The sequence below is a fragment of the Physeter macrocephalus genome, chromosome 1 (genome assembly GCF_002837175.3).
Source record: "Physeter macrocephalus isolate SW-GA chromosome 1, ASM283717v5, whole genome shotgun sequence".
NCBI classification, from domain to species: Eukaryota; Metazoa; Chordata; class Mammalia; order Artiodactyla; family Physeteridae; genus Physeter; species Physeter macrocephalus.
Window position 1 is genome coordinate 24441022 of NC_041214.2, and position 25147 is coordinate 24466168.

At 37.7% G+C, this 25147-nt stretch overlaps 1 protein-coding gene across 2 annotated transcripts; it reads right to left on the reverse strand.

The window, feature by feature from the left end:
- Window positions 1–1963: 1963 nt before the first annotated feature.
- On the reverse strand, window positions 1964–25147 carry DIPK2A (divergent protein kinase domain 2A). Of its 2 annotated transcripts, none has more exons than XM_007120733.4 (3): window positions 23789–25147; window positions 7652–7955; window positions 1964–4864 (listed from the first exon to the last, which is right to left on the reverse strand). In XM_007120733.4, exons 1-3 carry the CDS (start codon window positions 24443–24445, stop codon window positions 4533–4535), a joined length of 1293 nt encoding a protein of 430 aa, XP_007120795.1. In that variant the 5' UTR covers window positions 24446–25147; the 3' UTR covers window positions 1964–4532. The 2 variants fall into 2 exon arrangements, with proteins under 2 accessions (XP_007120795.1, XP_028344786.1); XM_028488985.2 differs by having other exon boundaries at window positions 1967–4864; window positions 24910–24978.

Here is a 25147-nt window from a genome sequence, read left to right on the forward strand (position 1 = left end):
TATAACAAAGTTAATCAGTTATACATATACATATATCCCCATATGTCTTCTCTCTTGCGTCTCCCTCCCACCCTCCCTATCCCACCCCTCTAGGTGGTCACAAAGCACCAGGCTGATCTCCCTGTGCTATGTGGCTGCTTCCCACTAGCTATCTATTTTACGTTTGGTAGTGTATATATGTCAATGCCACTCTCTTTGTCCCAGCTTACCCTTCCCACTCCCCTACCTTGTATCTTAATTGGGATTTTTCTACTTCTTGCCCTCACAAATCTTCCCCTCCACTAATTTATTAAAAATTGAGGATATGGATGTAAATGTTTTATGCAATTATATTCATATGCTCTTGTCCTCAACTATATGCTTCTGGTTCTTAAAAGTTGCCACATGGTATAGGAAAAAGAGTGTAGAAGTCAACCAGAAAATCAATGTTGAGCCCCAGGTCTGCCACTACCTATTTTTGTGACCGTGGGCAAATAACTTTTAAAAAAAATCCTAAAACGTCTTTATCCAAAATTTAGACATATAGACAAATTTAGACAAATTTAGACTTAGTATAGGTAGTTTTATGGTTTTTCCACATATTAAGGCAAGTGCAAAATTAAAGTAGATGAGGTTACTCAAGACATCCACCTTTTTGTTTAGCTGTTCAAATTTCTGTTTCCACTTGGTTTTAAAGTAGATTTGTTCAAATCAGGATACAAAGGTGACATTTGCATTGACTTTATCTGTTACTAAAGTTTCTTTTAATGTATAGTGTCCCCCTCCTTTTCCTTGCAATTTGTTAAACAAAGCCAAGTCATTTATCCTGTAGAATTCCCTGTGTTCTGGATTTTGTTGATTGTATTCCCATGGTGTTCTGTAACATGTTCTTTTGTGCTGTGTTTTTCCCATTAATGGGTAGATCTAGGGGCTTGATGAGATTCAGGCTTTTTTTTTTTTTTTCCCTGTCAGGATACTTCATAGGTGGTGCTGGGTACTTTTTCATTGAGCTGTATTAGAAGACACATCATTAAGATTAACCAATGAGTTCATCAGGTTCTGCCATTCAGATCCATTCATCCAAAGTTCCTCATCAGCTTTTCAATTAATAGCTTCAGCTGCCACCGATGTGCATTGCCTAGCTCTTGCCAATTCATTAGGAATTTAAAATGGTGATATTCTAACAATACTCCTTCTGCATACTAACTAGAATAATTCTACAAATTCTTCCCTTCAGTTATTTGATTATCCTGGGGTAAGGCAGGATAAATGCTTCTTTCTCTCCAGGTTTCCAGTTTTCAGAATAATTCCTCAACATCCTTCCAAAGGTAACTGAGTTGTTTTCTTTCATTTTTGTTCACGTTTATCATTTTGAATGCATAGGTTACATATTTAATGAATTTCATTGCATTTCAGTTATTATCCTTATTTATCATCATATTACTCCGTATATATCGCCAGTGGTTTAAAGTCCCTGCAGTTGGATCTTGAGCTTCTGAGAAAACATCTTTGAGTTTCTGAAAGCTCTCTTGCTTTGGCAATATTGAGGTATTAAGTTTTTAGATGTGAAATTTTTGTTGGAGAAGAAAATGCCTAATGTGCACGGCTGAATCAAATGGTATCTCTCGCAAAATAAGCTGGACCAAGTAGCCTGGGGTACAGATGAAACAAGTCTGACCACCAGTTGCTAACTTTTGAAATTAGTATAACCACAGTTTATTATTGTTCATTATATTATTCTCTTGTATACATCTGAAAAATTCCATAATGAAGTTCTCTATCCCATTTTAGTAGTAAAAGTTTTAAAAGTCACCAACTACTACAGAAAAACAGAAGAAAACAAACACACCTTAAGTTCGGATCACACCCAATCAGATAGTTTCTGAAAATTACATCAAAATATATGCAAGAGAAAAAAAAAAACTTATCTATATAACCCCACTTTCCATTCAAGAAAAAGCTGTATATTTGAAGTTAAGAGATAGTCTGAAAAGTGTGATTCTTAAAGTATTCTTTATTAAGATCATTAAAAGTTGTAAAAACAACTTTATATTATAAAGGCACAGGGAGACAGTTCTGATAAAATATTCAAATTAAGCAGTAACTTACAGTACAAAAGACAATTTTAATGCACATACAAACCCCAAATGTCTGATTCAAAAATATTTTACTGCGTCTATTAATGGGCAATGATTAAAAATATAAATTGCTGCTGTATAATAAATATCTGATAGTGAACATCTTGATAGCAAAGTGAACAAAATATTTATTGCTTTTCACATACATATTTTTCCCTGTAATTTTAAATTCCTAATTCTTTTACTATCTTCTCCTCACTTTTCCAAAGATAAAAGAAATTACACGTAATCTCGTGGGGGAAATGGTAGTTATAAAAAACTACCTCAAGTTGCAATCACTGCTGGCAGTGTTTTCTCACTTCCTGTTCTGCAATCACAATCACTCTTCCAAAAAGTAAGATAAATGTCTGCTAAACCACAGAAAGACAACTCCTCTAATGACTGGCATTCTAAGGTTTGTAATGAATACTTATCAAATACAAAAGGTGCTCCATTTTGAAAATGCGTATTTTATTTGAAGTTTTGAGTAAGAGGCCAATGTTTGACAAGTAATTTTACCTACTCCCCTCAAAAGTTTTCCAAAGTTGGAAAAAGTCAGCTTAGTAAAATTTCCAGCACTTAAATATTTCTTTGAGGGCTAGCTGATACACGTAATTTTTATACTGATGTATAAAAATTAACTTTATAACGAAGAGATCTTACCCTTCTTCCAGTTTTTAAACTGGGATTACCTTTATTGATTTCCTCCCGCTCTTTTTGTAGCAACCCAGTTGTAGATGGTACAGGTAGAACTTCCATCATAACAGTAAAATAACATGAAAGCATCATCCCAATTTAATGAAAGCTCTTTCAACTTAAGAAATACCCACATTAAAATCTTTGATAATCATTTTAAAGTTACTTAACCATATGTCATGTTCAGACAGCGTGTAGCAGCTAGTAATGTACCTGGCACAGAGCTGATGCTCAATAAATAGTTGCTGAATGAATGAAAAGGAAAAGAAAAACTTGGCTTTGGTTGTGCACATTTTAATCACTTTCTGATTAGAATAAGGTCAGTCTAGAACTAAATACTGCACACTACACCAAACTTTGCGGTAAACAAAAGCTGTAATTTCAAACAGAAAAATATCACCTATGTTAGCGATAGCCAATTTATATATATATTGTAACTTTAAAAAACAGCCCACAGAAATCTCACACGTTTAACTTTTATCCATATACTTAAATTTGATGTTTTTTATGGTTAACAATTGGGTAATGAAGATCAAGTTGGACAGACTGGCTAAACCTGTCTGCTTTATAGTAAGAATTATTAGTCCATCAATAAATAAAAAGTTATGATGCCATATTAAACTCAAACAGTGACTACCACGTTGACTTTTGCAAAACTACCAATGAATAAAAGGTACAACATCTTTAAGTTACATACGTTTGGAAGCAGTAGCTTACCTTTTCAATGAATAATCAGGAAGATATGAATTTAATAATGACAGAGTTGAAGTACTGGAAGTAGGATAGTAAAAATAGGTAGGTGACCAATTTTAAAATCTAACCATAGGACTAGGTCTAGTAGTTCTTTGGCATATGCATTACTATCCTGGAATAGTTAGCATTTAAAAAATACTATTTTTTTTTCCCCTCAATCAAATTAACATCAAGGTATAGATTGCTAGTATACTCTTAAAGCCTCTTAAGGGACAAAAATGACATTTTGCAACATATGCCAAAGTTCATGTTTAGTGTACACTTACAATTTATTGGCATAGAGGGATGTAACTGTTAAACAACCTTAAATGATCTCATGCAATGGTGAAACCACAGAAAGTGGGAAGAAATGTATTTACATAATAAAATATCCAGCTTTCTGAAAAAACAGTAAACCTGGGAATCCTGCCCTAACGGTAAATGTGTACCTTACAGCACTGAATGAAAACTAGCCCAGATGTAAATGAATACCTACAGTAACCTGAATGTGTAAAATTTAATTAAAAACATAAAAACGGGGAAAAAAAACCAAACCTACACATCAGAAGGAAAAAGTAGCCTATAAAACAGGCCAATCTAACTTGACATTCAAAGTAAATACAAGAGATTCACAAAATCATGATCATAATGCAAACTAAGTCAAGTACCAAGTACCCTTTGATACACAAGCCAATATAACTATCAGACTCATTTCCAATAGCTTAACAATACTCATTAATCCAGTCAGGCATTCAGGGGGTAAAGCAGTTAACGATAGCTCAAGCCTCCAAAGTGTTAAGAACAAACTTATTTGCAGAAGCATCATGTGATTTTTTTGAAATTATGTCTTACTTTGATGGATGTTGTTAACATTAAGACCTATCAGTGCAAGTTTATCATCCTCTGAATGTATTACTTCCAAATTTCATTTTTCCAGATAATTTTTGGTGGTGGTTTCGTTTTAGCCAGTGCTATTTAAATGAAAAGCAAAGAAAAGTTCACCATAGACTACCTCACATTGTTACTTAATTGTGCTAGATATTCACGCAGTTCTTTTGCAGCCTGGAATCTGCCATAGCGCTTCTTTGGGTTGGCGCACTCGTCCAGCAAGGCCTCTAGTCGGCCATCTTTGGCAATTTCACTTGGTGGATCATGAAGCAGTCCTCCAGAGGCGCCACGCCAGGTGGCATGTCTGGATAAGAGGTTCTGACAGACAGCATAGTAATTGTGGTCCACAGTGGCACGAGCACAAAGAATTTCTTTTGAAAATGATAAGCAAGCTTCCTTATCACAGTCATCAAATTTGCTTTCATACCACACATCCCAGTTTTCAGGTTTATCTGTGAAAAGGAGAAAGAGAAAAATACATTTTAAGAGAGTTTTCATTTTTTCCCAAAATGTAACATTTGACTAATTAACACAGTATTTGTTCTTAAAATTGTATAACATTAAACACTTAAATATATTAATTTATACACAAACGTTTATTAGGAGTCCACCAATGCCAGGCGGAAGGATCAGACAAGGTCCCTGCTACTAAAAGGTTCATTCAGTGTAGAGTGAGACTCTCCATGATACAGAGAAAGTGCCACACAGAAGTATGACAGTGCGACCTGAGTACAGAGGAAGCAGTACCTGTGCCTGGGGCTGCAGAAAGCTGCACAGAGGAGAACAACTGATTTAGGTCTTGAAAGATAAGCAAGTCTGAAAGCAAAGAGGGAAAACAGCATGCTAGGCCCAGGGTACAGTATGTACGAAGGCATGGATTTAAGGGATTGGTCTGGCTGGCTCAGGAAACAGTAAATTCACTGTGGCTAGAGCATGAGACAGATAACTGGGGAGGAGGTACAGATAAGGCTAGAAAATAGTTTGTACCTTGGATGGTCATGACCATGATTTGTCTAATAGAAATGTAAATCTGGGCTGAAGACTGGAGGGACTAAGATGGTCCAGGAAAAAAAGCCAGATTGTAGAAACATTTGAGGCAAAAATTAACAGGGAAGTGTATGAGTAAAGTATGAGGTTCTAACTAGATGACAAGATAGACACTATTAACATAATGTTAATATTTTATACATAAATACAGAGTAATATAAAGTAGCTGTGAGCTATTCAGTGGAAAGGTTCATTCAAGAAACTAAAAGGCCACTGTAGCTGAAGCATTAAGGGCAGTGGAGGGATGTTAAAAATGAAGCAGAACAGCTCCAAGTCACACAGATTATTCTCTGGTAAGGAGTTCGAATTTTACTCGAAGAACCAAGGAAAGTCATTAAAAGCATTAAGCAAAGGAGTGCTAAGATCAGATTTATGTTTTAAAACAGGAACTACCTGAATAGAAGGAAACCAAAGGAGGAAAGAATTTCAGAAAGTTGTTACTAATCAGTCACTTCACGAATTTGCCAATTGGGTGGTTGCAGATGGTAATGCAGTCTTCTAAGTCAGGTTTAATGGGTTGAGAAATGAATGGAGGCTGAGGAAGCAGAGACAAGCAGTAAGCAGTACTTTTAAAAATGCTGGAAAAGCAGAAAAGAATCTTATGCATACTTGTTTTGGGGAAGGTAAGAAAAATTGGATTTTAAGGAGGAGGGTGGAAAGTTGAAGAATATATCTGATGCAACAATTTCTCAAGGAAGGATCTATTCTTTTTGAAAAAAATGAATGTGTATTGTTTTTACTAGTTTAGATGATAAAGGGAAGGACATTGAGGGAGTTGCCACAACAAAATCACAATTTTCCTGCAAAGGTCATTTACAAGAGTTCAGAAAAGAGGGTGAATAACTAAATATGGCCTTTTGCAAAGTGTCTATTTAGACAGCCCTACCATGAGACATTTGAAAAGAATTAGCCAGAGCTAAAGTAGCACTGGAGCAAAGCTCACTGTATGAAATGCAAGAATACAGAAGCTATATTGTATTCATTCAAGGTCAGGAATTAGTTGGTACAAAACTGTAACATGTATTCCAGGAATGCCCACATTAAAAAGAAAAAAACATTACAAAAATATTATTTTTACGAATACTGAAATAAAAGTGTTTTAAAGTTTAGGCAAGTTGCACAACTCTGACTATAATAAAATCACTGAATTGTACACTTTGAAAAAGAAAAGCATGGTGTAAGCTGCTACAACATTCACAAATGTAGGAAGAGATAAGTAAGAAATGAAGCACTCTAGAGCATGGCATCCACTCCCCATGAAAGGATCTACATGGCAGGTCAAGAAATAATCAGAAAGTAGTTTGGTGAGTATGGAATCAGATCAAGGCATTGAGAAAAATAAAGTATTTAACAAGATCAAGCTGACGTGAAAAGTATAAACCTAATAGACTGCTGTTACATTCACTGCATTCCGTAGGTGCCACAAATTTTTGGTCTCTTCATGAACAGACACCCATATGACACGAGGGGATTAATACAACACCTTCACCATGGAATAACAACCCTTCGGGACTTTTTTTTTACTAAGTACGTTAGTTATAGAACTACAAGCTTTGTCCCTGAAACTTTAAAATTCCTATGACACTTAATTTTCAAAACACTTCAGCCATTCTGCCCACCTATCCTTTGAAGAGCTCATAAATAAATGGTGAGCAAAGTTTTGGATGAGACATAATAATGTCAAACCAAAGTTAGAGATCTGCAGTGCTAGGAATCATCTAAATGGTTAAAAAGAAAAAAAAATCACTGAAGGCACCTCACAGAACAATGAAACACAGAATATCACTGTATGAGATTCCACAGAAAAATATGGACTCCACGAAAGCAGTACAGTCTCTCTGGTAGCCTTTAACTATATAAAAACTTAATTCTGCATTAGATCCTAAACCACAGCATAAAGCAGACAGTATGAAAAAGACATGTGTACACACACACACACACACACACACACACACACACACACACAGAGTACATGTGCATCCATTTGAACCTGAAGGATATTTTCTAAATACGGACAAACTGTGACTAAGAGTACAAGCGTAAGTATAATAAATCAGTATTTGTTTACTGATACTGGTCAAATAAAACAAAGAAAGATGCAAGGTTGCCCTCTCAAGAGGAAATTAAAAGTTTGCTTCACATAAATGTAAACATTATTTTGACAGAGAAAATCTAAAAGTTATAATACTTACTTTGTCTAATTAACCTTTTGTCAGCAACCAAAACATTTTCAGCATCCACAATGATCACCTTCCCATCTCTAGGACCAACTGCAAAATTGTCAAAGCTGACGTCCAGGAGGTAGAGTGCAAATTCAAAGTCATTGTTTGTCAGCTGCTCTGCTATTTCCATTAATTGCCAAGCGAGGTCAACTCGTTTCTCCCATGGTGCATTGAAGTAACTCCACAGTTCTTCTCCAACATAATTTACAGCCACCATTCTTCCACAAGCTCCAAGATATTTTGCAAATGGCCAACCTTCATCAGATGGAAAACTCTACAAAAGAATTATCTTATTATAAGAGATTCTGATGAAGATATCCTAGGTCTACCCCAGATCCTCCGTAGGGATTTCTACTAGGCATGAGCTTGGATTTTCTTTTTATATTCAATAGTTCAATAGAGATCAACTTGTTTCTTCTTTCTTTCTTTCTTGAAGTATAGTTGATTTACATTCAGTTATACATATATACACATTCTTTTTTTAAATATTCTTTTCCATTATGGTTTATCTTAGGATACTGAATATAGTTCCCTGTGCCATACAGTATGATCTTGTTGTTTATCCATTCTATATGTAATAGTTTGCATCTGCTAACCCCAAACTCCCAGTCCATCTCTCCCCAACTCCTTCCCTTCCCCTTGGCAACCACATGTCTGTTCTCAACGTCTGTGAGTAACTTTATTTCTTCTTTAACTCATACCGTTACCATGGACGTGAAATGTTAATAGATTACATTATAAAGCTAAAATAAAGAAATCTTTCTTATCAAAATCTCAGAATGAAATTGATCAACAAGACACAAGACAGCTTCTTTATTACCAGATCTAAAAGTATGTATGCTTTCCTTCATCTTTTTGACTCCTGTAAGTACAATCAACCAGTCCTTTCTTCTGAATGAATAGGACTGTAGGCCTATTAACCTGCAAGTGTTTACCAGGCACCAGGCACTGTGTTATGCTGCAAGAGTGAACTACACAGTCTCTAAAATAAAAATTTTAGAAGACATATACCAAACAAATAATTATGAGTGTGATAAGTGTTAGTTACTAAAAGGTGGTGCAGATCCTAAGAAAGTCTTTAATAGGGGTCTTATCTAGTCCAGAGGAAAGCAGGGGTGGAATTCAAGAAGGATTCTTGGGAAGTATCTTCTATCTATACCCAAAGGTTGGTAAAGAGCAATCTGATAACCTACCAATGCAATCTCTACTCCAAGTACTTCTGGTCCCAAGTTAATCTTGCTTCCCTTTCCAATGCCATCACATTGTCTATTCACCTTAAACCCAACTTCAAAATTATTTATTCCCCTAATCTTGGCAAGATTTTCTAATGGATTTTATAACTACTAGGAAGATTAACATCCTAAAACAAAAATCTTCCAGGATCATGAACAAGTCATTTTCAACCTAAGTAAAATGGCAGGCTTATTCTAAGGTACTCACTCTCCAAAGCTAAAACACCCAACTACAAGATGAGCAATGGAGTGCAAAAGGGTGAGAAGTATTGTTTTAAACAACTTTTTGGAAGATCACATGACCAGAGGTGTTTTTTAAGAGACATTTTTCAGTCTAGTACCTTTCCTTAAGTTGGGGGAGGAAATTATATAAAGATGATGTTTACACAAACTTCAGGGGAAACAAAGCAAAACACTACAGAATATAAATGTAGCCTACTTCTATTGCTAAAAATTGAACAATCTACATACAAGAGCTGGAGATGAGGCCTTTCTTGGGCCTCTCAAGAAAAGTAAGTAATTTTACCCTGAGCTTTTATAAAATTGACAAAACTCAATAATACCCTTACATTAAAACTTTTATCAACTTTAAAACAAAAAAGATTTTTAGAACCAAACTTCATCCATAATTACCTATGTTCATCTGTGTTTCCTTTCAACACTATCAATGTACCATAACTGTATTTGTTCTTGGTACATATACCTTTTTTTCTTTTAAGTTTTAAGATCTGGAGTTTTGTGATAAAATACTAATTATGTAAATTAAAAATTTAGATATGATAGTATGAATCTTTAAATATAATAAATGAATTGATTCAATTTTGTTCAGAGACGATATCTACTGATTCTTTAATAATTAGAGGAAAGTACTTTTTTTTTTTTTTTTTTTTTGCGGTACACAGGCCTCTCACTGTTGTGGCCTCTCCCGCTGCGGAGCACAGGCTCCAGACGCGCAGGCTCAGCGGCCATGGCTCACGGGCCCAGCCGCTCCGCGGCATGTGGGATCTTCCCGGACCAGGACACGAACCCGTGTCCCCTGCATCGGCAGGCAGACTCTCAACCACTGCGCCACCAGGGAAGCCCCAGGAAAGTACATTTTTAATCTTATTACCTGAGATTTTACAATTTCTTGCGGGCAATGGGAAGAGTGATAGATTGCTCATGTCCAACATGATGTGCAAAAACCGCTAACCACATGTTATTTTCAACCTTTCCTCCCAACTTAAAATACCTCCACAACCTTGAAAATTTATTTAGACAAAATGATTACAAAAGATTTAACTATCTCCCAGAAGTATTCATGTATAAAACCTGACATATAAATGAAAGCACTGAAAATACGTAAATATGTGAGATTACATAGTTTTGTCATGCAAAAAGTAAACGAAAAAACTCCTCCATACACTATCGGTATATTATTCACATGCCATATTGTAGAACAGATACAAACATATCTTTGTGAAAATAAAATGGTCTTTGACAACAGGAGAAAAGGGAACCCTGCCAACCTCTGCACATGTACAAATGCCTCCTTGTTTTTGGAGGCTTTCCAACTGGCAAACAACAGTCAGATATACACTTCATTACTCAAGTCCCTCATGGAAGACGATAAAATATATGAACAAATGTCATACTGAGCAACTTTACATTCATACAGTAATTTCTGACAAGGTTAACTGAAATCCTGTTATACCTCATTTTAAGAAGAGCACTACAATTCTTTCATACAGTTTGCTACCTAATCTTTTGGAAGAACTTTAACAAATGAATTCACATCACTTGCTCATGAGAAGAATGTTCATTGTGTAGTCAAAATAGTCAGACTTCATTAATGAGAACACAATTCTATTGAGCATTCTATTGAAAATGCTTCAAGGAAGCCAAAATATTTATAATTTGTATTTAAAACAATTCTGGCTTAGAATCAAATTACCATGATGAAGGAGAGTTTGAGAGACAAGCTTTAAGATGTTACTGCTTGGATTTATTAAATATATCAAGCAATAAGAAACACAACTTCTGACTTCCTGACTACCCAACTCCCACAGTGCACAAAACACAGTAGCTAGGATAAGAAGTATATTGCTGAGGTCCACATTTTTTTTCTTTAAACAAAATCTTAAAATCAGATTTTCAAACTGCCTAGCACAACAGGCACACAATTTAAAGTAACCTGAAATAAAATGCGTGTATTTCATTTTTATTTCTATTTTTACTTTATTTTGTAATGAAGTATAGTTGATTTACAATATTGTGTTAGTTTCAATTGTAAAGCACAGTGATTCAGTTACACATATATATCCTTTTTCAGATTTTTTTCCCTTATAGGTTATTACAAAATATTGAGCATATTTCCCAATGCTATACAGTAGGTCCTTGTTGGTTATCTATTTTATATATAGTAGTGTGTACATGTTAATCCCAACCCCCTAATTTATCCCTCCCCCACTTCCCCTTTGGTAACCATAAGTTTGTTTTCGAAGTCTGTGAGTCTCCTTCTGTTTTGGAAATAAGTTCATTTGTATCTTTTTTTTTTTAAAGATGCCACATACAAGCAGTATCAATATGACATTTGTCTTTCTGTCTGGCTTACTTCACTTAGTATGATAATCTCTAGGTCCATCCATGTTGCTGCAAATGGCATTATTTCATTCTTTTTTATGGCTGAGTAATATTCCACTGTGTATATATACATCTTCTTTACCCATTCATCTATTGGTGGACATTTAGGTTGCTTCCACATCTCAGCTATTGTAAATAGTGCTGCAACGAACACTGGGGTACATGTATCTTTGAATTTATGGTTTTCTTTGGATATATGCCCAGGAGTGGGATTGCAGGATCATATGGCAACTCTTACTTTTAGTTTTTTAAAGAACCTCCATACTGTTCTCCATAGTGGCTGCACCAATTTACATTCCCATCAACAGTGTAGGAGGGTTCCCTTTCCTCCACACCTTCTCCAGCATTTATTGTTTGCAGATTTTTTGATGATGGTCATTCTGACTGGAGGTGGTACTTCATTACAGTTTTTTTGGTTTGTTGTTTTTTGTTGTTTTTTGGTTTTTTTTTTGCAGTACGCGGGCCTCTCACTGTTGTGGCCTCTCCCGTTGCGGAGCACAGGCTCTGGACGCGCAGGCTCACCGGCCATGGCTCACGGGCCCAGCTGCTCCGCGGCATGTGGGATCTTCCCGGACCGGGGCACGGACCCGTATCCCCTGCATCGGCAGGCGGACTCTCAACCACTGCGCCACCAGGGAAGCCCCTTCATTACAGTTTTGATTTGCATTTCTCTAATTATTAGAGATGCTGAGCATCTTTCCATGTGCCTTTTGACCATCTGTATGTCTTCTTTGGAGAAATGTCTACTTAGATCTTCTGTCCATTTTTTTATTGGGTTGTTTTTTTCTGATATTGAGCTGTATAAGAAAATGTGTGTATTTTACAGGATTATTTACTACTGAAAAAATGTGTACAAACACTTTTCATGTGAAGGAAAGAGACTTTAAACCTGGAATGGTTTAAATTCTAATTGGATTGGAGCACTCCAATTAACTGTTCAGGGCTTTTCATCAGGCTTGAATGTATATGTCATAAAGTTTAGTATGTGAAGTTTTTATAACTATTAGTTTAAGATTACACAAAGGCACATAATAGTTACAAAACAATATATTTACTACTCTATTACTGTTTTTTTTTATATTGAGTGGGTGACTACCCAAAGAAAGTCTACAGAGCATTATTACCAATTTAAAAATTAAAAATGGAAATTTAAGTATCACGTCAAACATGCTTAACTCTAAGATTTAAAGCAACATTAAATACCTTCACTGTTAATTTACATAATAAAAAGTACTGTGAATATGAAACCTAAGATAAATCATCATGTCTAGGTATCTTTTAGCTTAAAGCCAAGGCTTCGGAAACAAACAAAACCATTAGGATCATCTTCATTTTATGAGAAAATAAAATGAAGGTGACATAAAACATATATAATCAATAAAGAGAAAATTTAAATATTTTATACTCTTTAAGGTACATAATATTTCGTAAAATTTCTATATTTAAAGGGTAAAACATTATATGAAAAGAATAATGGACTTGATATCACAAGTCTAGCTTTTGAGTTCCACCTTCACCTCTGCATCACACTAGCTGTGTGATGGTGGCAAAGCCAAAACTTTTTAGAGCTTTAGTCTCCTCCTCTGTAAAACTGGAATAATATTTGCTCCATATTCATCAGGGCAATGTAAGATCAAAGAAAAAACTATGAAATGTACAATTTACTACTGCTTCATAAGGAATTGCTTACCAAAACATCTTTATACTTCCTATTTAAATCTTCCTATTTATATAAGTCCAGACATTCATCAATAGAGGTGCTTGTTTGCAAACCGCCTACTGAAAGGCATCTACAAATAATGAACACCTTCCAAACGCAGCCAAGAACCACTAAACTAGAAATCTATCTTCACTGTCCTCTAGTAGTTTTTAACTTACAAAGGAATGTATAAATTAGTTACCAAATTTTAAAAAGGCTCAATGCTATGAGAAATGTATAGGGCGTCCACAAGCACTAAAAATATAAAAAATTTAAAACTTGGTAATATGTATAAACACAGCATTGTAATTTGATTTTCATTTATAATACGTAAGCACCACAAAGTAAGTTCTAAATGCTGACATTAACTATCACATATCTATTGATCAAAACCAAATGTCACGACACTTTATGTGACCAATAAATGGGATGTGAAATCTAAGAATTCTAGATTTGGAGGGTACCTGAGTTGTAAGTACAGTTCAACTTTATCAGCATAGTTTAAGTGATTTGCCTCAAGTCACACAGGTAGTTAAGAGGTGAACTCAGGCTAATACAACCCCTCAATCCAATATCCCTCTGTTTCAGAAGTTTTCAGATTTTGGAAAGGTGACAGTACGTATATTTCATACTCATATTATGCAACGTCTCAAGGAGAGTCTGGGGTAGCACCTCACAAGAAAACATATTACACTGCAAAAATACTATAAGCTTATTCATCCTAAGTGGGATAAAGCAAATACATTACCTCGTGTTTTCACATTTGTTTGTTTTTAATTTGACGAAACCGACTTTTCTTCAGATTTTTAAATTTGGAATTACAGATAAGGGATTGTAGGTCAACCCACATTTCATTGAGTACTACAAGCAGCTGGAGTAAAAGGCAGTGAGACAGTTACTGTAGAATGAAAAAATACAAATCTTGAATTAAAAAATCCTAGATCTAGCCTAACTCCATCATGAAATGCTAAGTAAAGAGCTGTAAATAAAACATAGTCCCTACTCTAAGGAAGGCTTTTTAGCCTGAGTTAGGAAGACGATTATTAAACATGTATAAGTAATAAATTACGGAATTTGTTGCAAATCACAGAAGAGTATACAATATGTTGAGAGAGAAGAGTAGGGACCTATTTTAGATGGTGTGGTAAAGGGCAGCCTCTCTAAGGAAGTGCTACTTAGGGAGAGATCTAAAGGATGAGTATAATATTACGTAGACTGGGGATGAGGCGGTTTAGAATGTTGGAGGCATATGTTAGAGCCAGAAACTGTCCTCTCAGAACTGAAAAAAAGTCCAAAGCAGCTGCAGTGAAATGAGGAGGGAATTGCTTGAGGTAATGGAGTCTGGAGAGGGAGGTAGGGGTCAGATCACGTTGGGACTTACAGAACGAAACACAAACTCCTCAGCATGGTCCACATGCCATGAAAAAACAAAGTAGTATGTGTCCAAGCCTTAACATTCAGAAACAGCTTACTTACTGGAGTTAGTCAATATCCCGTGGTATATAACATCATTCCGAAAAACAAGTTTTTACAATATCACAATATCCTTTAATCAATAGACACTGTCCTACCAGATTAATTAGGTCATTTTATTATATTATGTCAGAACACAGTCCTAAAAAAGGAGATATGGGATGTATAAGAAAAACTGATAGAACAAACTAAGGTCAACTCTAAAGAGTTTGTGTTCTATTATCTTTTTCTCTCCTTACATGACCAAAAGTAGAGTTTGCATACTAAGTTTAAAAGATCCGAATTCCTTCCATACAAAAAACATAAAATATTTTATAGCCATGTATTATCTCACAACATTCCATTAAAAGGAATATAACTTTACAGTTCGCCTAAGAAGGAAATGTGTTACAAGACTGGCTCTTTTTTTTTTTAAAGGAGAAAATTCCTAGTAAAAAGACACTGACTTGAAGAAAAAAATCCATTAATAGTCAAAACATGAAATCTAAAATCTAGTTAATAGGTTTTCTAGAGAACTGGCATTTCTACACGTACACACAAATTTAAACTTGAGAACCTTTTTAGAAAGTAAATTATCAAAAGCATAGAAAATGCTTAAAGGTTCAATTTGAGCTTCAAAATTATTTTTAAAAGCCAAAATTTGAACAAAATCCCATTGTAGTAACGCATGTTGTAACAGCTGTTCATAGAGATTAGTCAAATGCACTGGTGACAGACTAATGTGTTCACAGTTTTGTGAACTGTCTGGAGGGAAAATATACTAAAATTACTGGGATGATTTAATGGTTACCTAATTTTTGATAAAATTTCTCTAAGACCTCAGCTTCTTAATTTATACTGCCAAATAGTGGCCAAAATCCATTGCAAATACTGTAGAATCTTAATAATCTCAAGATTTTCAAGTCACAGGATATGGTCCATTTATTTCATTAAATAATTTTCTGAATGCCATTTCCACCCACCTAGAATTCCAACAATATTAAGCAATGCCTTGAAAATAGCATGGTTGTGTTATTTCACTGAATATCATGTCCAAGAGCTGTAACTAAAATTGGAAACTAATGTCAAAACACATCAAAAACAAAAAAATCTACCAAGTTTAACAGAAATAACTCACCTTTTAGAATGAGTAGCTTAAGAAATGCTCTCCCACACCAGAAAAAAAAAAAAATCACTTGGCCACAAATTTTAAATGTAAAATTTTAAATATATAAATATTTAACTAGTCTCAACTGACCCTTTCTTACCTCATGAGAACCAGCAACCGTGATCCATGTTTCTAAGTTGAAAGATATACCTAGAAACACTATACTCAAATATTTACTTTCAGTAAAACAAAATGTCAAATAAAGAAAAAAAAAAGATATAAGCAGCTTCTTTTGAACCCAATAACCTACATTACTTTCTTTAGTCAAGACCTGATTTCTTTAAAAAGTCTGCCAATAGAACAATACTAACATCCCCCCTTCCCTTTAACTGAATTAACACAGCCCTTCAGATGTAAAGCAAAATACCTGCTAGGAACATACTATCTCTGCATTAAATACTTGGTGCCTGGTTTTAGATTTGTATTCCTGTTTTCTTAACTTTATCATAGCCAAAACAAAACTCTTGGTTCCCCCTACTCCAACAGCCATTCCTTCTCTGGGCTTCCTCATCAACAGTTGCTCGGACCAAAAACCCTGGAGGTACCTTATTTTTCTCTTTCCCTCATACTGTAACCAATCCCAATCATCAAGTCCTGTCAGCTATTTCTCCAAAACATATTGGGTCTAACAGCTTTTCATAAGCTCAACTGCAAGCACCTTAATACAAACCACCAAGCTTTCTCCTACAAACCAGTGCAAAAGCCTTTCTGATTGATTCCTGTCTTATTTCTTTTAACCCATTCTACACAAATCAGGCCTTACTAAAAATACTTCTACTGTTTCCCAGTGCTCTGAAAACAAAATTCTAAACTCATTAAGCATGTTTCCAAGGCCATACAGGATATGGACCTTGCCTACTTCTATGATCTTGTGTCCTACCATGCTTTGCTACTCCCATGCTTGATCCTGTTGGGGCCTCTGAATTTGTCATACCTCTCGCTTAAAAACACTCTGCCCTCAGAACTTTGCACCACTGGCTTTTTCTCATCATTAGCACCTCAGCTAAAATGTCACTAAATTCTGACCACCAAATTTAAAATTCTATCCCCAATCCAATTCTCCATCATAGGAATCTGCTTTGTTCTTTTCATAGTATGTAAAATCTAAGATGACCTTGTTCTCTATTTGCTGCCCACATCTAATGCCCCAGAAAGCAAAGACTGCACAAACTGTGCCCTGGCGTGTCATCTTTACTGTATCCTAAGGGCATATAGGTCAGTTCCCAGTACTACGGAGCAATGCTACAGAATTCCTGTCAGATCTTTTCAGTTCATAGTTAAAATTCCAAATGAGCACTAAGGCAAATTATGAAGACCCTGAAACATCAAACTTACCTCAAATAATAAATCTTCTATCATTCTGTCTCAGAGTCTAAGAATGTCTAGAAATAACCCAGACTTAACGTCGTTTTAAAATTATCATTCATCAATGTACTAAACAAAATTATTAAGCTTAATAATGATTTACAGAGAAAAATTAAACTACTTGCTTTGTATTAGTGAATCCTTACGAAAAACCATGTTTTGTACAATATTCACTCTATTCATCATATGGGACAAATCCCTAACCCCCTTTTAATGACTATTCCAGAAAAACTATAGACTGAAGCAGCAGCTACATAGGTATTTATGATGTGTGTATGTGTATGTAAGGGTGGTGACATTTGAACATTTGCCACAGGAAGAGTAAAATTTACATATTTCTAAGATATCAACACAGTGTACTAAGGAAGCTTACTATAGATGTCTAAAAATGGAATAAGCTGATTTGCAAAGTAATAATATACTGTAAAAAACTTCACAAATAAGGCTATTTTGCGTATATTATCTGAATAATCCTATCTCCTTTAAAATAATCCTTTCGATCAGTATTAACATTCCCATTTTACTGATTTAAAAACTCAGGCTCTGAAACATTAAGTGACTTGTTCATTGCCACCCAACAACTTTGTGGTAGTACAGAACGCTATCTCAATACTGTCCTCACCACACCTCCTGGGCCCCCCCAAACCCCCACCTCCCAAATCTACGGGCAAAATCCCATTTATCCTCAGAATTCAATTCCTCTGTGAAATCTTCCCTGGTATCCATTCTTATGAAGATACACCCAGATGTCCCTCCCTAAATGAGTCATCTGACAGGGTGTACAATATCCTTTTTTTCTGTAGGGCTTATTATGATAGCATAATAATTAACGGTAATTAGTCATTTATACACCTACCTCCTACACAACTAAGCTACTTAGTAGCTGCCTAGAAAGAAGGTTTCAATCCAAATGCCTTATAACAGACTATTTAGCAAATGAGGAAACAAAATGCAGTTCTTCTGACTCTTAAGTCCAGGGCTATGTAAGTCCAAAGGGCTTCCTGGTATTTTACAGATAACTTCCTCCTATAATCTACAAAAAGACATAAAAATTGGATAAAAAATTTGATTACATAATTTAAAACCTTTCAAGGTCTATGACCAGGATGAATAACTATCCTCATCTTACACCAATAATTTACAGTCTCAAGACAGTTTACGACCATGTACTAAAAGTTCATTGCATGTACAGGAAAAATGCAGGGCTTATAGTCTAAGCCCGTTTTAGTTTAATATATACAAAATGAGTGAAAAGTAAAGAAAGAAAACGTGTCAGCATTCTGTGAAGAGTCAGCAGCAATAACTGCAATACAGGACGTAGACCAGAGACATAAGCCAGAAAATCAGAATAAAAACCAGCCTGATGAGCCACTGAGAAACTGACCACCTATGTCCAGAAAGTAGATCCCCCAAAAGTAAGCTTTCTACCCCCCGCCAACATACGTGAGGAATATGTGCTGATGCAAGCAATGGAAATATGAGGGAAAATAGTTCAAAGATTAGACAAAAGTACAGAAAGGATCTCAGAACTAATAATAGTCAAAAGATATGAACATATCCAGAAAATAGGCTAGGGTGTCAAATGATTTTGCTCCACTGATCTGGAAGTGGTGCTTTCCTATGGGTGATTGTCTGTTTCTATAATTTTTCCAAAATAAAAGTCTCCTTCTTTTTTGGACCTGAGTTACACAGATTTTATTATTTTTGTTTGCTTTGTCAGGAAGCACAATCAAGTGTCAATGAAACCTCAGATAAAAAGAAAAACAGGAAAAAAAAAAAACCCTCTAGATTTAAGCTCATTCATTTATTAGATAAAAAGTGCTCTACTCAGAACTACCTAGTCAGAACCATCTCTGAAGCCTAAATCGGGGAGTGCAGGAGTGTGGTTACTACAGCAGCAGCCAAGAGGAGAGAAGGAGGTAGCCCCTTAAACTGTTGCTTGAAAAGAAATTCCCGTGACAAAGTCTGGAACATCCTTTCTAGGTGCTAATACCCCACAAGACCGTTAGCTACCTTTAGCTCCAGATTTGTTTCCTTTAAAGGGAGTTTTGAATTTTGATTTGTTTTAATCTGATTTCATGTGTGTAAAAATTTGAGGCTAGAAAGACAAGCTTGAAACAGGACTATCTATCCTGGCCTCCAAACCATAGCAGGGATCAAGTACAAAAACCCCCAGCCCCCTTTTATAAGAGCTTAAACCCACCAGTTAAAGTCAAGCTCAGAAGAAGAATAATTTCTCAAGTCGAGAGTTTGAGAGTCACAGGATGTTGGGGCTGAAAAGAATTTAATCCAATAGTCTCACTTTATAGCTAAGTAAAGGGAGTCCCATAAAAAGTTTATCAAATGGTCCAAAGTAAGACAATTAGACAAATGGCCATAATTTTTTGTTTACATCAAAAACTGCATCTTAGTGCATCTTAAAAGTACATTCTTTTCCTATAGAAATTATTTTTAAGGACAAAAACATTAACATTCATTCAAAGTTTAATTATAAAATTCATCTTGTAATGGAGGAATGGAATAAATCAGTGTAATTAAAGATATGGTTGATATTCAGAATCATAACTACTTTTAAGGTGATTCATATTCCAAACAAGCTTCAAAACCACTAATCAAATGCATTGGATAATTAAGTCACTTACTTATTTAATATCTAAGCACTCTAATTATTGAGCGCTTACTATGCATGAGGCACTACATAAAATGCTTTCAATATATTATGTCATTTACAAGAAGAGAAATGAAAAGTTTAAAATCTATAGCTTAAACAATGATAGTTACACACTGTAAATATTAAAGAAATCCCATTAAAACCATGATTCAGAAAATTTAAGACAAAGTTCTACAAATATAATAAGACAAATTCCCACCTCCTTGCCCCAAACAACCAAGAGCTTTCTTATTTCTATAAACAAGACCATCTTCAGTATCTCCAAGTCATAACGCCAGAGAGACAGTTTGGGCCTCAGGAAATTCAGACAGCATTTTTCTCCCTTATACACACAATTTTTATAAATTCAAGGATAAGTAAGTACAAATACTGGTAGAAATTTTTATCAATAACAGAAAATATCCTGCAATCTTGCCAAATACTTCAACACCTCAATTTCTGACTATTCCAAAAATGCCATACAAATATTACAAAGTTCCTCTCCACAATTTTTTCCAGTAAGATTAGCATACTTGTAATTAAAATATACCTCTGGGTGAAGTAAAAATGTGAAGAGAAAAAGTAGAAAATAAAGATTCTAGCATTATCTTGTTGCTTGATGCTTATAAAATTTTTTTAGAAGATAATTCTAAGGCAGAACAACTTTCCTTAGAATTAGATAAGCTGCTGAAGGCTAGTAAAACTATCTAACAATGGGAAGAGAGTTGTATTTCTGTATCGTTTCATATTGGGAAATCTATACTACAAATCTGTATAGCCTTACGTAGGTAAGGTATGTCCATTACATATCTTGCAGACATTTAATACCATTCATGTCTCCTTTCAAGGCATAATAGAAACTTCAGTTTGCTACTGTTTCTTAAAATCAGACAATGCATGTTTAATGGGTTAAATTAATATATACTTTTCAGTTTTTTTCTTTAGTACCTTATCAAAAGATTTTTAAATGTTTATTTTTGGAAGCATGTTTCCTACATTGGAACTTTTCTTAAGAATAGTTTGATGAATTAAATCCAAAAGACTTTTTCTCTCAAGCAGTTAATCTGGGGGCAATGTAAGAAAAATCTAGTTTGTTATCAACTGTCCAAAAATTCAATAAGTAGCTCCCTCTCCTGGAAAAAAAAAAAAACAGAAAAGCAAAAAAAAAGCAAGTTCCTCTTCAAGCTGTAAAACATACACTTGTACCCTTAAAAATATTTTTTAAAAATACATGAACCCCAAAATATATAGAGAGCCAAATCTGCGTTTTTCTACCATTATCAATTAATATCCCAATACTACCATAAACAGCTGTTAACAATTTCACAGAAACCTGTATAAATACTAAAATTGTGTACATCTGTCTAGCTAACAAAAAGTAATGAACATCATGATGTGACTTAGTGAATAACAATCTTTGTACTTGACCAAAGAATTTTGAGATTCCTTTCACTTCAGTGGTTTTATACTGTCATCAAATTTTAATTATATTGTTCATACTTAACTCATTAGTTTTTACCAAAGATTAAGTGGTTCCATAAAATAAGTAGCAGTTCTATGAAGATCTTTTATTTAAAAATAAGTCTTCTTATTCTACTTGTTTGTTCAACAGTTTAAAAAAAAATACCAATGACTGGTAATAAAGACCCCAAATTTATATTTCACACAGCATGTAAACAGCTACAGAACTAAATTAAAATTTCAAGTTACAAATATCACAGTCAACAATGTTGATACAGATATTTCCTCACATACTGAAAACAAACTCTTATCCTATAACCCGCCTAGCCACCTGCTCACTGCAACTGTGTCAAGTAAGCTTAAATTACAAAAATATAACTGATTTTTTAAAAAGTTTTTTATCACTAAAGATGAAAACAGAAGAAAAAGTTTAAGCAAAGAGTTCATCAGAAAACAAGATATACATACACTTGACTGTCTCAACTATAAAGTAAACTGAAAATACCAAGACAACTTCAAGCTTCAAAAACATGTAAGTTTCCCAAATAAAGCAGATTTACCTTAGTGCAAATCAACTGTCAACGTTTCTCATATTAAAATGCCATACATTTGTAAAACTGCATATACAACGTTCTTAAAATATTGGTTCTAACATAAATAGAATTAACTGATAAAAACCTTTCAATATGCAGCCACTATTATAGTTGCAGAAAATGTGTATTACTAAGATAGCTCTTTACTAAATTTTTGGGTCCCAGAGAATTTGAGAGACTATCTGCTAAGCAAACCATACTGCTAGAGCTTTCTCCAGGGACTAACCTTGCTAACATAAACATCTATTTCTCAAAGAGAAAAAGCAGCTTAAATGGAAAAAAACTTTCAAATCAAATGTACGTATCGTTAAGTATGGACTTAAACTTTAGAGGCTGACTAGTTTTGGAACTACCGAATAATGTAATTTCTTCGAGGAAAGTTTAACCAGTTTTATATACCATTCACTGTTAAAGAGAGCAGCACTTAATATACAATGTGTACTTCAAATGACCCGTTACCTACATCCTAGGACGACTTAAAATTTACTACGGTTTTGTTGGAGGCAAAGTATTTTATTTTGTGTTAAAATTATTTGGCTGAACCAATCAAACGACGCTGGTTTCTCTTAGTTAAGTTGGGCAGCGGAGAACTTGAGAAAAGCCAGCAACATAAATGAATACTGCACATTCCTATTGATACACTTTAGATTTAAAAAAAATGCAACCCTGTAAAAAAAACCCCAGCCATCGGTGACATTCTTAGCAGCGCCGAAAGGGCGTGAAGTATTCAAAATTACTTGTGATTAATCTTACGTCATGTTTTTTTCCCTTTGTATTTGAAATACAGCACAACTGGTATGGAAAATGAGCAAGGTAACTTTCCCTGCGGTTATCGGGCTAGATCAAAACCCCAACAGTTGTAACCACTAACCAAGGACACTGCACTAAAGGCGAGTGGGAATGTGGCTAAACTCAGCAACTTTTCCCAAGGTAAACACAGTTTTGAGAGGTTCTGTTTTCTTTTTGGCTGTCACCACCAGTAAAAAGATCCCAACCTACTCCCCTAAAAGGCTCGTTTGGTTTCAAAATAAAGTCAGGAGAGAACCAATAAGTCAGCTAGAAGAGAAAGGACTCTCCTTTCCATGTTTTCTAACCCTGGCCTAACATTTCACCTTCCTGCAGCCAAATTACCGCATGAATAGAGCAGGTCACAGGATCAGGATGAAAATGTCCGTCTTGGCCTTAAAGCCTCGCAGCCCCAAGTCCAACGGGCCTTACTTTTTCCTCTTTCTAATCCCACCCACAGCACGGCTCGCAGACTGACCCCACCCCGGACCCCGGTCCCCATTCTCTGACCTCCTCATCCTCCCCAGTCTGTCCCCAAATTGGCGGCCCCAATGATGTGGCAGGTGAGTGAGCTAAGGAATAAAACAAAGACAGACTTTGGGGCCGAAGTGAGGCCAGCCGCGCGGGGTGCTGAAGACGAGACCAAACGCGGTACAGAAACACTGGAGAACTAAGAAAGGTCCAAGGGCTCGTGAACACACTGCGCCGCGGAAGCGCAAGTCCCGGCGGATCAAAGCAGAAGGGCAGGGAGGAGAGCCGAAAGAAACTCGGCGGAGAGACATTTTGCGAGCGTACAAGACGCGCTCCCTCTGGCGTTGAAGGATCCGCAGTCAGACCCGAGATGCGCCCGCGCCCAGCTGACAAGAGCAGACTCTCCAGCAGCCGGGTCGCCCTCCGCGATACCTCACAGCGCCAGGGGGCCGCCCAGCGCCGCCCCCTCCCCACGCCCGCCTCCTCGCCTCGCCGCGCCGCACCGGGTCCTGACCCGGGGACGGGCGCGGGAGAGGCCGCTTCTCCGGACTCCCGTTCCCTGGGCGGTCCTCCCGGCAGGACGCCCCCCGGCCGGGCTCCGCGCCTACCTGTAGCACCAGCGGCTCGGGGTTGAAGGCCAGGGTCAACAGCAGCTGCATGCGCTCCGAGTCCTTGAGGTTGCGGAGCAGGAAGCTGCCCGAGTCCTTGGTCTCGGCGTAGCGGCGCACCAGGCGGTCGAGCAGACGCTGCGAGGGGCAGTGCACCAGGTCGGACCAGCCCTCCACCGCCTCCGGCGTGAGCAGCCGCACGTCGCCGTTGAGGCGCGCGAACTCGGTGCGGGGCATGGCCTGGAGCAGGTCGCAGCGGGGCCGGCCGGTCGCCCGCTTGCAGATGCTCTGGTCGAGCTGCGCCAGCTCGCGCTGCGAGCCGAGGCGCTTGAGGACTACTCGGCGGCGGCCGCCCTCACGGGGCTCGCCGTACTGCGCGAAGTAGACGTTCTTCACGTTGAGGAAGTCCAGCAGGCGCAGGCGGCCCCACGCCTCGAACACCACCTGCCCGTTGAGGAAGCGGCGGCACCAGCTCGTGCCGAAGCACGCCGGGCACTTATTGAGCTGCAGGAAGCGCCGGTCGGCCAGCTCGTTGCGCTGCCAAGAGGCGAGCAGCGACGGCGAGTGCAGCACCATCAGCACCAACAGGCTGCCCAGCGCCGCCAGCTTCAGCGAGCGGGACAGGCGGCCCAGCTTCGGGGGCACCAGGCGCCACATCCCGCCCGCCGCCCGTCCGCCCGCACCCGGAGGGCGAGGGCACCCCCGGGGCGCCCCCGCCGCGCCGAAACCCGGAGAGTGACTGGCAGGGGCCCCTGGGCGAGAAAAGGAGCGAGGGCGCAGGCTGGGGCGGAAGGCGGAGTAGGTGTGTTAAGAGAGAGAGAGAGACGGGGAGCGGGAAGGAGCCGACCGGAGCAGGCTGCGACTTCTCCCAGTCACTAGTCTCCACAACTCTCGAGCTCCCTCCTCCGAGCTCCCCGCCCTCCGACTCCGGCGGCGCCTCCTCCAAGCCAGTCAAGTTATACAGCAGCGGGAGGGGGAGGGAGCGCGAGGACCTGACGGCCGCGCGCCCGCGTCCGCCCGCGTGCGCGCACGCGCCCTTCTTGCTTGGGGCGCGAAAGCTGTTGCGCCGGTGGCCGCCCGTCGAGCGAATGGGGTCTCTAATGAGGAAAGGAGGGACTCACGGAAGGGGATGAGAAGCTGGAATGTCTCACATCGAAAAGTAGCAACAGTGTAGGAAGGTGGGAAGGATGAGGTGCCCGCGCGTCCCTGACGCCGCATGCCCCAGTTCGTGCGCGCTGGCTCTCCTGTGGGAGGGAAGAGGGGGGCCGGAGGGCGGGGCTGGCGGGGCGGAGCGAGCGCGTCGCGCACCGCCCGGAAAGCGTAAGCGCGGGCTCCCAGAGGCGGCTTTGGCTGGGGGGA